This window comes from Hippopotamus amphibius, chromosome 6 (genome assembly GCF_030028045.1).
Source record: "Hippopotamus amphibius kiboko isolate mHipAmp2 chromosome 6, mHipAmp2.hap2, whole genome shotgun sequence".
Classification (NCBI taxonomy): Eukaryota; Metazoa; Chordata; class Mammalia; order Artiodactyla; family Hippopotamidae; genus Hippopotamus; species Hippopotamus amphibius.
Window position 1 is genome coordinate 6,575,939 of NC_080191.1, and position 14,907 is coordinate 6,590,845.

The window sequence follows — 14,907 nt, forward strand, 5'->3', positions numbered from 1 at the left end:
TTTTCTGCACTCTCCTTTCTCTCTCTTCAAATGCGCTGGGAGAGCTCATTCTTTCCACCACTGTGACACCTGCTGTGTACAGCCCCTGTGCCAGGTGCCGGCATGAAATGCCCTCAATTCATTTGCCCTGTGATGAGTCCACTAGACAAGCAGGTGCTCTCAGTCCCACAGAGCACAGGCTCCACAGGCACTAAGCACAGAGCAGGATAGAAACCGAAGGTAACGTGGAAAGAGCTCTCACCTAGTCCTGGGAAATCAGGAAGGCTCCAGGGTGGTGACAGGTAAGCTGAGGCATGAGGGACACTTGGGGGAGTGAAAGGCAAAAGGAGTGGGAGAAGCAATACAGCCCAGGTGGCAGGAAATCTTGTGCAAGGGACCAAAACAAGAGCGAGCATACCCTTCTGACAAGAAAGGGTCCTTCTGCCAGGACTGGGAGGGCAGTGCGGAGGGAAAGGTGGTGAGACAGCTGAGTGTTGGAAAGGCTTCAGAAGTCTTGCTCAGGCCCCTGTGCTTAATTTGGAGGATAAGGAACCAAGAAAATATGATTAGCTAGTTCTTTTAAATTATTTACCATTGTTGATTGCAGTAAGTTTTTTGCACATTTAGAAGCAAACACGAAATAACTGCCAACTTCTAGAGATTGCCTAGAAAATGCTGGGAACACAATTCATCTGGGGTGGTGAGTCATTGTAAATTTTAAGAATTATGACCCGTCTCCTCAGTTTCTCGAAGATTATTACCAGCTAACAGATATTTGTTTACAAACCCTCTCCAGAAGGTCGACTCAAGTAATCAAAATCACAAAGGAAACATTCTGTTAAGAACAAAATATTTTAACATCTCATTTTATTTATCAGAGAAGCTGGAAAGCGTTGCTTAAACATGAAACTAGCAAATGCTATGATGCCATTATGTTCCTTCAAGCTGACGCATTATGAGAGCTTATGAAACCTTTAGCTTCTAAAGGAAATAAAACACAGTTAGAATAATGGATATTGTCTTTTATTGTCTGGCTAGGCTACAAAATTGAAAGAAAAGATATGTTCAACTTTTATACTGAGCAGATGACATCACATCAGTTAACGACTGTTGTATTGCAGTTGGAAGGAAGCTACATCCTCAAACATTATTGGACTGGTGGTGGAAATCCAGGGCTAGTTAGGACCGCACTGGAGCAACTAACTAGTTTTCTGAGCGTCAGACCTTGGGAAAGAAGAATAACTGCTGCAGTGTATGTAAATCATTAACCAGATTCTCCTGAAATGGCTAATAATTCCTGGGAATAAGGTAGGTGTCAGGAAAAGCTGGGTTCTCTGGTAATTAGGGGCCTCTCAGCTCACAGTACCCAATGGAATAAATACACCTGTGAGAACTGTCCTTAAGCTCCAGGAAGGTTGGCGTCAAGGGTGTTTAATGAATGTTAAGAGCAAGATAATTATGCACCAGCTGAGACACAGTAACAACCACAGACAAAGCACTTGCCCTCAAAAATCTCCAATGGTGTGTTACCTAGGGCACAACCGTGGGGTGAAAGCTTTCTCCAAGATAATAAAGGAAAAAGAAAATCCTTGTTTTCCAGTCTGAAAGATAATGTGGAAATTTGTCTTGGAAGTTTACATGCATTGCTAAATTAAAATCAAACACCTGTTTTGGAAGGATGACCGTTCAAAAAGGGCGACAAGGAAATCGTCATGGTTCCTATTCTTTTTTTTTTTATAAATTTATTTATTTATTGGCTGTGTTGGGTCTTTATTGTTGTGTGCGGGCTTTCTTTAGTTGCAGTGAGCGGGGGCTACTCTTCCTTGTGGTGCATGGGCTCCTCATTACCGTGGCTTCTCTTGTTGCAGAGAACTGGCTGTAGGCGCGTGGGCTTCAGTAGTTGCCGCCCACGGGCTCAATGGTTGTGGCTCACAGGCTCTAAAGCGCAGGCTCAATAGTTGTGGTGCCCGGGCTTAGTTGCTCCGCGGCACGTGGGATCTTCCTGGAGCAGGGATTGAACCAGCCTCCCCTGCATTGGCAGGGAGATTCTTAACCACTGCTCCATCTAGGAAGCCCCATGGCTCCTATTCTTGGCTGTTACACCTTTCTGTGGTTGAAGATGGACAGTGAAGAGTCACATAAGCAGCACATTTCAGGCTCTCAAAGCACTCGCATGAGCTTGATAGAGTGGGACCAGTGTTTGTGTGCACAGAGAATCACAGATTTCCCATCACTCCCCTGCCCAGGCGTCCCAGGCTCCAGCGAGTCTGAGCCCCCAGCAAGAGTTCTCACGCACCTTTGCTCCCGAGCTCGATTCTCTACCATCTCCACCTGGCAAACTCTTACCCTTTAAAATCCACTTGAACTATCCCTTCAAAGCTGAGCCTCCTCGTTCCCTGGTAAGCCGCTCATTGTTCTCTCGCCCCCGCCCAGATGAGTGTGCAGGTATCTGCAAGGTATTTACCATGTTTTTATCTCGTGCAAATATTTGTTGTTTCTTTCTCCTTCAGGCTTATGGACTCTTGCAGGGATTTTGTTTATCTGTTTATCCTCAGCCTCTAGTTGAGAGCTGAACAAAGAGAAAATATCACACTTGTTTCTGAATGAGTAAACAATGAGGGGGGGAAATTCCCAGAAGCACGGTTCTTTGTTTAGATGGATGTACGTAAATGAACCGGGCAACAGGCATAGCTGAATCCAGGACACCAATGCTGTCATGGGCTCTGTCTCTCCATCTCTTGTGCCTGTTCCCTTCTGAGCACTGGCTTCGTTCTCGGACAGGTTCTCGCACTGTGGCTGCAGGTAGGGGGATGTTGTGTTCCGACTGAGAAGCCAGAGATGCTAGTTCAGCCTGGGCCAAGGAGGAGAAGGGGAGGTACAGGGTCTGAGCGTGTCCAAGCAGCTGCCTGAGCTGGAAAGGAGGATTGTTTTTTCCCAACTGAACAAAAGACATTTACATTAACTCATGCACTTTATAAGTGTCAGTAACATCCCCAAACCCTCTAGGTTACTCTTCAGGAATCATGTGCTATGTCTCTTTCAACAACCCCCTTTTATTTGTAAAATAATAGTCAATTATGACTGAGTAGTATTACAGTTGAATAAACCCTGGTCAAGGCACACTGAAGAACTTACAGTCCAGGTGTAGAGAGGAAGATAAGCATGGTTGTATTAGTAGCTTTTGTTTTGAAGTTAGACTTCTGGAAAGTATGTGGCATTAAAATGTTTTAAATTGTTTATGTCTGGCATAAAGGGAAATGTAGGAAGTACACATGGATTTATTTATGTACATATTGCAAATATACTAAAATTATTCCTTTGGTCTGAGCTGAAGTTACATCACAGTGATTCTCATAGAAGACTGTGTCTAGAGCTTCAAGGATCATCCAGCTGGTTTAGTAGGAGTTTAAGACAATTTTATATTGCAGAATCATAATCACTTATCTACTACCCTGGGGGCCAGAAGTGTTTTAAAGTTAGAAATTTTTAGATATTAGAAATATTATGCAATTCATACATTTTAACTGTGAAATATCTCCAGGAATGTCTATATCCTGTCATTTAAAATAAAATAGTAATTTTGCATGAGTAATCACACTAGGTTGGATAAATGTAGACTAGAAATAATGTCATGCCAGTGCATGTCAGGTTTTGCCATAAATAAATTTTAATGCCAAATTTAGAGAAAAAAAATTTGTTTTCAGAGCCTTTTAGATTTTAGAATTTCATTTTTATTTTTATTTTATACATTGGACTAGGTAGCAGATCTGATTTATACTTTGGTAATAAGATAAAATTTTAAAAATATTTTTGGAATGTAGCAATAGCTGTGTTGATATGAAAATGGCAATGCCATGGGACCTGACCAGTGGTGGTGTAACTAAAGGTGGGCTCTGGCTGCTTGCCGCTCAAAAGCCAATAAAGAGGCCAGGCGGGTGGAAAGGAAAGTTTGCTTTATTTTGGATACCGGCAACCGGCGAAGGGGAGGGTCAGCTGACTGACCAAAGGCTGACTCCCCCCCACCAACAATCAGGGGGCAAGAGCTTTTATACACAGAAGGAGGGGCCACATGCAGAAACAATACAGTCAGCTCTGACAGTCATCTTGAAATTGGTCATCGGTGGTCTGACCTGCGTCATCTTGATTGGTTTAGGTACAGTTAATCTTCAGTTCCAGGGTCAGTTTGTTTCCATTTCTTTGAGGCCAGTTCTCAGAATTGTGGCAGCTTACATCACGGCTACAGCCTGGTCATCATGAAGTTAACTTCTTCCACCTGGTGGGGGTTTCAGTGTCTACAAAAAAGCTCACAGCACGTGGCTCAGAATATTATCTATAGACCTTGAGGAGGAACTAAATGTCCTTGACTATGCTTAATGACTAAATTATTACTTGGTCTCCTTTGACTGTTTTCCTTTATGTCTGCATTTTCTCACTTCTCTGATTAAACTTATTCTTTGACTAAAGTTTTTCCACAGACGAAAGGCAGGCTGAGGACATGCAGGGGGCGAAGAGACAAGGACCATAGCGTCCTGCTCCGTTTCAGTGAGACGAGAAAGCTGTGTGCTTGCTGAATTCACATCCCAGACTTTCTTGGCTTAGAATGGCTTGGCCCAGGGCATTTGCATGCCTGTGTGCTCGTGCGTGCTTGTTTAGATGCATATCATTTATTTACTTGCTGTTAACCAAAGGACAGGCGGCCTTGGAGGAGGCGGAAAGCCTTCCATAAGGCTTTGGTAGGGGTTGTGGGGCTTACAGGCAGCAACTGACCTTCTCAGCAAAGATCTGACATGGTTTTGCTTTTTGTGGGAGTATATTGATTTTCTTTCTTTGCACATCATCTAGAGGCTTTATTAACACTTTATTAAGAGAAAACAAACTTACCATTGAACATGATAACAGACTCATTAACTTTTGAGATTTTATTTGTTTAATTAGGTATAACCTAACTTTACAACTGGCATTGTTAAAGTAGCAAAGTCTACAAGTCTTACACAGGCTAACAAGTTGCATATTTATTTTATATCCAAGCTTCTATAATTACTTCCTGCATTTACATAATACAAAGGGAGTCTAACACGTCAGCTTGAAAACTGAAATTTGCTAATAAAGGCACAGATGCACAGGTCATGGCATGGCTCATTTATAGGCTTTTCTTATGTGCCAGGCAGAGAGTGTGGTAATTATGCTGTGTTTGTCATGTTTTAGCTCAGGGAAAATTAAAAGTATCGTATTAACATTAATAATGAGTTTTCTGAATGGATAATGAGACAAAACTAGCAGTTGCTTCTTACAAAAGAATCTGCAAATAACCAAGTAAGGAGCTTTTGGAGCCTGCAGGCTGAGAGGGACTGAAGATATTTGTTTGTTGTTGGCTACTGACAGAATCCTAGGCCCGTGAGAGACATTTAGCTTAATTCTAAGTGACAGCTTGTCTGTCGTAACTTGGTAACTGCGAGGACCTCTTTGATACGGATGTGAGATGCTTCTTACCAGTTTTCTTATAAATAACAATGCCCTTGTGTCCCCAGTTCCTCTTAGTTGAAAATTTGGGTGGGCAATCTTTTGACAGGTTTGCGTTTAAACTCAGTAAACAGGCAGTGTAAATATTTATCTCTTACAGAGCCATATCTGAATGCATCATTTTTTTCTTTTCTGGAGGCTAATTAGAATGCGTCACCACGAACAAAGAGTGAATTTTGAAGCCTTCTGACTTGGCAGACTGGCTTTGCCTCCCGACGGTGCACCAGCACCTGCTGGTGGCTTTCAGATCCACACGCCCTTCCCCGCTCTGCTCTGGGCTGGCCATGCCAACCCCAGCTCCCAGATTCCCTCTCCTTGCTTCAGGTGGGCTTTCCCCAAGCACAGCCTGGTGGGAGAGAGGGCAGAGAGAGGGCAGAGCTGGGGTGCTTCTCTTTCTCTTTGGGAGGCGTCTCTGGCAGGCTCTGCATCTCATCCATCCTCCCCTTCCCTGCCCCCCGCCCCCCCGCCCCCAGTGATCGGAGCTCCCACCCTCATGCTGCTAATGGCAAGGAGCTTCCTGCCCCCCTTTAGCTCCTCTGGGTTTCCACCACCTTTGCAACTAGACCTCAGCATTGAATTCTCTCAGCTGAACTACCTGGTGTGGGCCCTGCTTCCCTAACTTGACTCCGACCCATGCAAATAGCCAGTCAGTTACTTGTTTGGTACAAACTGTAGACCCACTGCAACCTTCTAGTGAAAACTGTGTCCCTTTTAGTTTATCAAGAGAAAAGTATGTTGCCTTTGCGGATGTACCTCCAACTAAGAAGGAGTTGGAGACTAACATGGGGTTTAACTCTCTGTAAATATACAAAATTTTTTTTTTTGAAAAACTTGTGATTATTACACTATATCTATAAAAATTGTTAACTTTAGGAAGTTCGATACAAGTTGTTAGAAAACTCATGAGGGAAGGAGAAGTCAGCTCTCACTGCTGTGTTTTCAGGTTTGTGAAACTCAATTGTGTTTGAGACAAGCAGGGCTTTCCAGATAGTAATTGTAAGCTACTTTTATAGAAATTTGGAACACAGCAATTTGTGTTTGGAGTTGACAAACTAGCTTCTGATTCTATGAGTTTTTATAAAATGGTTTCTTGGTATTAATCTAATTCATATTTAGCTGCCTTATTTGTTCATTTCCATACTTATCATTTCCCTCCTTGTCTGGAGAGACACTGGTGATGTCTTGAGCTGGGTAGCAGAGTGGAATGAGGAGAAAGAGGAGGCTTCCGACTGTGGAACTGAACTGTTCACAGGTCTTTCCCGGGTACACCTTGCTCTTTCCCGGGTACACCTTGCTCTTTATGGGTCTCATTCAGCCAGAGGGCTAGGCCTCTAAGGTCTGAAAAGAAAGGATTGGTGGTGGTGGGGCCGGGGTGGAGGGGAGGCAAGTTATGATAAAATATGAGAACTCTCAGCAAGAACGGAAGGAAAGAATCATAGCCTTGTCCACAGAAACGGCAAAAATGTATGTTCATAAGAACTTAAAGAATATAACTGTTGGATTTTGGATTTTCTATTTAGTATTAATAAGGTGAAAAGCCCTTTATTAATACTTATAGCATTTAACAGGGTCACATTATAAGCCTAAGCACATTTTTTAAGGTCTTACTCTGGGATTTTTTTTTTTTTTTTTCATTTTTTAAAATAGTTTACACTGTCATTTGGGAAAAAAACAAAAAACAAAACAAAAAACAACCTGGCCAACTGCTGTCACAGATTTCAGCTCCATGGCTAATCAGGGCTTCCCAGAGTTGAGTGTGTGGATCCAGATGAAGTGAGCCAGCCAGTGGGAACGACAGCTCCTGGTTAGGTGGAGGAAGTCATTTAATTTAACGGGACTTGATTTGTCTGGTTTTCTTTCTTGATTTTTGGAGCTGATTTACCTGTGAGCTGGCATTTGTGAAAGATGGGTGGGTCCCTTTGAGATTCTTTGTTTACTCGTAGTTAAGGATCCTTCAGTAGAAGTGACAGATGTCACCCCCCCACCCCAATGAACAAAACTGTCTCTCTGCTGCACCCACAGGGGACTGTACCCCTGGTGACATGGAAGTAACTTTGCTTGTCAAACCCGGCACCCACTTGAACTACAGTAATGCCACTGCAAGCAGCCAGGCCTGGGACGTAACTGCTGTCACCTGGCCCAGACTGAGCTGTTTCCTGGGTCCTTGTGGAATCGGATGATATCATGCTCCTGGTGACCAGATCTCATGGTGGTGTCAGCTTTCTGACCACACTACTTGGACTCTGGCTGGAAGATTTTTCTGGCTTTGGCATCCTTGAATTTTTAATCTGAATAATCAAGAGAAAAACATCACAGAAAATTAGAATTCATAGACAGTTACTTCGAAAGAATCACGCAGCTGTCTGTGAGATGCCAACTCCACATAAGCAAGCTGAAGTAGCCAAGGTAGATGTTTTCAACAAGGTTCTTCTTACTTCTGTTTTGATTTGCTCTATTGTTTGTGTTTTGAATGCAGCCTGCGAATATCAGAGAGATTTTGAAAATGCTAACCCAGTGATTGTGGAGGACGGGAAATGACCAGGTCGTTCTGCTGATTAGCCTGTGGAAAAGGTGTTATTACTATTGGAAGACACGTCTTCGGGGGTCTCTCAAGTTTCTGCACATCTTGTGAGGGAGCACTAACTACCTTTTTTTTTTCTGGACCGTCTTTTCAAGGAAATTGTATAGTAAATGACCTGGAAAATAATAATAGTGTCTCTCTCTAGAGTAAAAAGTGGACCAGCTTATTGTTCAGTGTAATAAAGACAGTGTCTCCCTTCAGGACAAAGGGAAGGTTGGCTTACAGATCCTTATAAAAGACCTGGGTTCCCTAAGCTCAGGGTCCTCAGCAGTGATGCAGAAACCCTGTACATGTAGCAGCTCAGCGCAGCCTGGCCACTTCATCCCCTGGGAGTTAGGATGCAGAGGAACTGACATAGTCGTGATGTCCATCCTTCATTCTGCCTGGGCTCTGAGCCATGCAGTTTCCTGTCTCTGCCCCAGGAGTCTCATGTCTTCTGCCAGCATCCACGAGACGTGGCAGGCTAACCTGTTAGCTTGCAAGCTGGATGGAATCTTGGCCCCTCCACCAGTTTTGCTACTCTGGCACTGGAGAAGAAGCTTCTTTCATAAACATTGGTGGAGGGGGCACTTAAAGTCACTGATGACGGATATATATTTAAGATAGAGAGTTGTTCATTTTAATTCTATCACAGCATGTGAGTCATTGGAATTTTCCAAGTATTTGTAACTTATTATACCATTGTTTGTAAAAACCCCACTTCCAATAAAAAGGATTTTGGCTTTTATCTGGCTGAGTTTTATCTGGTGTTAGAGCAGTTTGTGATTTGTTAGCTGAATGTCTACCAGTAGGTTTCTGCAAGCTAAGAAAAAATATAAATACGATCTATTTATCTGTATATGAAATACCTTCCCAACAGTCCAGCCCACTCAGCTATTTTGGAGGAATTACTTTTCGTTATGAGCGGGCATTTCTTTCATTGATGCAGAAAGCAGTCACAGCCAGCTCTGTGTACGTCACAAGGATCAGCCATGTCCACCAGACGTCTTGTCGTGACAGCCAAGGTTTGTCTTAACTCTTTTTCGTAATACCCTTGAACGGACCTTTGAAGGATGTATATCATTTCAAAAAATTGAATGAAAAGCGTGGCATTCCATGTTAAAAGAGAAAACAAAAACAATCAGTATGCTTTCCATGCTGCTTCAGGGAAGCCATGCAGGACTCTGCAGACACACCTGAATGGGCTCCCATCAGCTGCACTGCACACCCCATCCATCATAGCAGGACTGGTGGCTGAGGCCTGCAGGCTGTGGGTTGGCTGCGCTGTCACTTGCCCCAGGTAGGATATGTTCCAGCTAACTAGCAGCTATACCATCTGGAGTTGATAAGACTTGTATTTAAGGACAGCCTGGGTTCCAGACTCCTGGCTTGATGACATTTCTCTGCACAGGGTCACACTCCAGATTTTAAGAGTAACATATTTTACCTGAGATGTGGCATTATTTTCACACGTGATAAGCGAGGTCTGCGACAACCATTATCTCCTGAAAGAATAAGTAGGGTTTACTTCCTTTACTACTAATGTTGCTGTAACTCAGTGTTTCTCAAAAGTGTGGTCCCCAGAGGACATCAGAATCACCTGGCAACTTGTTGGAAATGCAGATCATTGTCCCCGTGTCAGAACATCTGGGGTGGGTCCCAACCATGTCTAGTTTAACAAGCTTCCCAGGTGATTCTGATGCACGTTGGACTTTGAGACCCACAGGTGTGACTCTGTGTCTCAGGTCAGAGGAGGAGGAGGTTAGTTTGGTTACAAGCAGGGAAAGGGTAGATTAAGAGTGGTGGTGTCAGATGTATAAAGAAACACTGGTGGCATTCATTAAATAAATCTATCGATTTTTTTAATTTAAGAAAATATATCCAATGCTTGTCCTGTGTACTGTTAGGATACAAATGTGAATAAGACATGCCACAGATATCTCAGGGTCTATTGCAGGGTGGACAATCTATCACAGGCAAAATCCAATTTGCCATATGTTTTTGTAAATAAAGTTTTATTAGGAGACAGCCACATCCATTCACTTGCATATGGTCCATGGCTGCTTTTAGACAATAATGCAGAGTTGAACAATGCAACAAAAGACAATATGGCCCACAAAGCTGATGGCATGTAATATATTGTGCTTTAATAAAAGTTTGCTGACACCAGGTCTAGTGTTTAAAGGGAAAATACTTTCTATATCCCAGTAGTTATACACAAATGGAGTTGAGGATTAAGTGTATATGCAAGGGCTCTTCTGTCCTCCAGTGTTACATTTGTATAGAAATTTTGCAGTGGCAGAAAATTTAGCTTCATGGATGTTATTACCATGGAAGGTGTACAGACTGGCAAGAAGCAGAGTACTTACTGGTCAAACACCTTGGTCTGTGAGGCAAAAAGGGGGTTTGTTTGAGAAGGGAGAATGTTATTAATCAAAAAGATGTGACGGGAATTCCCTGGTGGTCCAGTGGTTAGGACTCCGCGCTCTCATTGCCGAGGGCCCATGTTCAATCCCTGGTTGGGGAACTAAGATCCCTCAAGCTGGGTACTGCCAAAAAGAAAGGGGGGGGGGTGGCGGCGGGGGGAAGCTAAGATAAAGGAGTGTGCAGCAGGACAGGACTGGGAAATTAACTAAGAAAGAAAGAGGAGCGGGTTTAGAACCTTCCTAGCTGCCTGCGTGGGGGGTGGGCAGGTGGGACTCCCAGGGAATTCTGGGATGCTGAAGGGAGCAGGACAAGGGGCAGACTCTGAGTAAGGCTGGGAGAGGCACACTCTGCTCCTCCCTAAGTCTGCCATACTTCATGCTTATCAATAGCTGGGATCCCTAGATTTCTTATTCTGCGCTATTTTCTTGCTGCTAACTGACCAACTGTGTAGTGATCCTGTAGCGAAAGCACTGAGTTTCCCTTTGAGAAGCGTGGGTTACTTCCTGGATTCACCTCTGATTGTTTGACTTTGGACAAATCATCTCATGGCTCAGGGTCTTCTCTTCCTCATTTTCGAGGTACTATTTCAGGCTTCCTCCTGCATCCACACTGTGTTATTCTGCCAGACTCACTTATTATTGAGAGGTGAGCAAGGGGCATGGAGTGTTTCCCCAGCTCCCTGGCTGCAAGAGAAAAAGAAGAAAAGACTATCAGACACTTGGACCCTTCTAAAAAAAAGGGACTTGTTGAGTAGTTTGGCACAAGGGCATTCGTTTCCCTCAAAAGAGTTTATGTTGACTTATGTCCGACTTATGCCTGATGGTAGATCTCTTCTCCTCCTGAAGAGATTCTTTACTGTGGAAATGTTTAGAGGAGGACATGGCCAGCCGGGTTCCATGTCTGTGACCGTATTTCTCATTCTTTCAGGAATTTTTCTTTAAATGTGGAGCACATCCGACCTCTGACAAGGACACATCAGTAGCTCTGAACCTGATCACAACAAATAGTCGAGACATCACCTGCATAACATGTACGGACATCAGGTAAGGATCTGAAAACACTGCCGCTCTCAACAGCTGGCTTGCTCAACTTCTCTGAAAGCAATTGGTGATTCAAGTCACTTTTCAATTTTTCAAAGGAGAAATTAGAAACATGTTTTTGTAAGTCAGAACACAGCCCGCCAGCCACTATCCATTAAAGTTGATAAAGATGGCATTAAAATATGTAGTGTTGATCGTATTATCTTACTAGGCACATTGCCCTCTGTGTTACCTGCTATTAAGCCGTCACCTCTATATTAATAACTCACAATATCTTTTCAAGGAAATGAACCACCTCCCAGATACACAAGGAGACAATTGCTGGAAAAATCATATTGTCTCTTGAAAGAAAAATTTTCATGTTATTATTTTGGGGGATTTTATAAATAAAAGCTACTTTATTCAGTTAGATTCGTGTGTATGTATAACTAGCCACTTGATGGAACAAGTCCCCTTCTCACATCAGGCAGCAGAGGAACACCCTCTGTTTAGGTTAGAGAAAGTGACTGTTTCTTCTTATGTTGACGGATTCAGGCATAGAGATGTCATTAAATCTTGCACAAGGACACCCCAATAATCTGCATTTGTATTTTGCTGATTGTTGTGGGGTGTTTCCTATTAATGCTTTATTTTTTATTTTAGAAATAATTAACTTAAAATGTTAGAAATTTTACCCTCATGGTTAATAAGAGTTTGGTTTAATGCTTTCCTGTATCTTGAGTATGCCTGCACATTTGCATGTCTGTATGGTGTGTGTGCTATATGTAATCGTATTATATATACAGTTTTGTATGTGGCTTTTTCCATTTAACATGACATCATGATAAGATTTCCCTGCCATGAAGTATTTCATGAAAACACATTTTTATAGGTACCTAGGATTCCATCATATGGGAATATTCTACTTTATTTCATCATCTCCCTATTACTAAGTAAGACTGAACTCCGTACCCTTTTCTGGAAATCATTGACTGCATGCTTTGAAGCTAAGGACACAGTTAAAGGAATTGGAACAGGAGGGCGACAGAATGGACATGTTTAAAGTTCTTGATGCATGTTGCCAAATTTATTTCCAGAGAAAGACTGCACCATTTTAGACTGTAAATACCCATGTTTATTTTTTTTCATATGTGTGCCAATAATGCATCATTAGTAAAATTAGACATAATTAACCACACAATAGATTAAAACCAGGGGAGAGTGTTGATTTATCTGTAAATATTTTTTTCTGTATACTCCTTATCATACTAGTGCAAGGTAAGAATTTTAAAGACATTATTTTTAGAGCAGTTTTAGGTTTATAACAGAATTGAAAAGAAGGTACAGAGATTTCATGTATACTTCCTGTCCCCACACATGCATACCTTCCTTGCCAGAAGGGTACGTTTTTTTTTTACCAAGGTTGAACCTGTACTGACATATCATAATCACCCAAAGTCCATAGTTTACCTTATGGTTCACTCCTGGTACTGTGTAGTCTGCGAGTTTGGACAAATACATAATGACATGTCAATGATTCCGTTATCACATGGAATTTTCTCATTGCCCTAAAACTTTTCTGTGCTCTACCCTCCACCTCTGGCAACCACAGAACTTCTTATTGTCTCCATAGTTTTGCCTTTTCCAGAATGTCATGTGGTTGGAATCATACAGTATGTAGGCTTATCAGATTGGCGTCTTTCACTTAGTCCCACGCATTTAAGTTTCCTCCGTGTCTTCATAGCTTGACAGCTCATTTCTCTTTAGCACTGGATAATATTCTGTTGTCTGAATACCACAATTTTATACATCCATTCACCTACCGAAGGATGTCTTGCTGCTTCCAATGGTTGGCAGTTTTGAATAAAACTGCTATAAACATCCATGTGCAGATTTCTGTGTGGACATAAGTTTTCCAACTCCTTTGGGTAAATACCAAAGAACGTGATTACTGGATCATATGGTAAGAGTTTGTAAGAAATCACCAAACTGTCTTTCAAAGTGGCTGGACCATTTTCCTTTTCCACCAGCGACACATGACAGTTCCTGTTGCTCCACACCCTCTCCAGCATTTGGTGTTGTCAGTGTTCTGGATTTTGGCCAGTCTAAGAACTGTGTAGTGATATTTCATTGTTGCTTTAATCTGTGTTTCCCTGATGACATATGATGTGGAGCATTTTTTTATATACTTATTTGCCATCTGTACATCTGTTATGGTCCTTGACCCATTTTTTAATTAGATTGTTTTCTTTTTGTTGTGTTTTAAGAGTTTTTGGTGTATTTTGGATAAGTCCTTCATCAGATGTGCGTTTTGGAAATATTTTCTCTCAGTCTGTGGCTTATCTTCTCATAATCTTGACATTGTCTTTTGTAAAGCAAAAGTTTTGAATTTATTTATTTTATTTTTATTTATTATTTTTTTTGGGGGGGGTACACCAAGTTCAATCATCTGTTTTTATACACATATCCCCGTATTTTAATGAAGTCCAACTCATCAATTATTTCTTTGATGCCTTGTGGCTGTGGTGCTGTATCTAAAAAGTTGTGCCATGTCCAGTGTCATCTAGGTTTTCTCCTGTTACCTTCTAAGAGTCTTATGGTTTTGTGTGTAGGTCTATGATCCATTTTGAGTTCATTTTTATGAAGGGTGTAAGATCTGTGTCTAGGTCCATTTTGGCATGTAGATGTCCCGTTTTTCCAGCATCATTTGTTGAAAAGAATATCTTTGCTCCGTTGTATTGCCTTTGCTCTTTTGTCAAAGATCAGGGCCTATTTCTGGATTCTCTGTTCTGTTCTACTGATCTCTATGTCTGTTCTTTCACCAGTACTATACTGCCTCGATCACTGTAGCGTCATAGTAAGTCCTGAAGTCAGGTAATATCAGTCCAGCTTTGTTTTTTTGTTCAATGTTGTGTTGACTATTTTGGGTCTTTCTCTCTCCAGCTAAACTTTAAAATCAATTTGTTGACATCCATAGAAGAATGCTGGGATTCTGATTGGAACTGCATTGCATGTATGCATCGATTTGGGAGGAGCCCACATCCTGATAATATTGAGTCTTCCTATCCACAAACATGGAATACCCCCATGTATTTAGTTCTTTTATTTCATCAATCAGAGTTTTGCAGTTTTCCTCATGCAAGTCTTATTTTATATTTTGTTAGTTTTATACATAAGTACTTCAATTTTCAGATACCAGTATAAATGGCATTGTGTTTTTATTTCAGATTGCACATATTCGTTGTTGGTATATAGGAACGCAGTTGATTTTTGCATATTATCCTTGTACCTTGCAACCTTGCTATAAGTGCTTATTATTTCCAGGATTTTTTTTGTCTATTCTTTTGGATTTTCTGCAGAGATGATCATGCAATCTGTGAACAAAGACAGTTTTTTGTCTTC

General features: G+C 41.8%; 1 protein-coding gene across 3 annotated transcripts in view; it reads left to right on the plus strand.

The window, feature by feature from the left end:
• Positions 1-14,907, plus strand: part of PRKN (parkin RBR E3 ubiquitin protein ligase) — a 1,257,866-nt gene that overhangs the window by 665,878 nt on the left and 577,081 nt on the right. For all 3 annotated transcript variants that reach the window (XM_057738154.1, XM_057738155.1, XM_057738156.1), the window contains one exon: positions 11,414-11,529. In XM_057738154.1, coding sequence (XP_057594137.1) covers positions 11,414-11,529 — 116 coding nt within the window. The remainder of the gene's footprint in view (positions 1-11,413; positions 11,530-14,907) is intronic.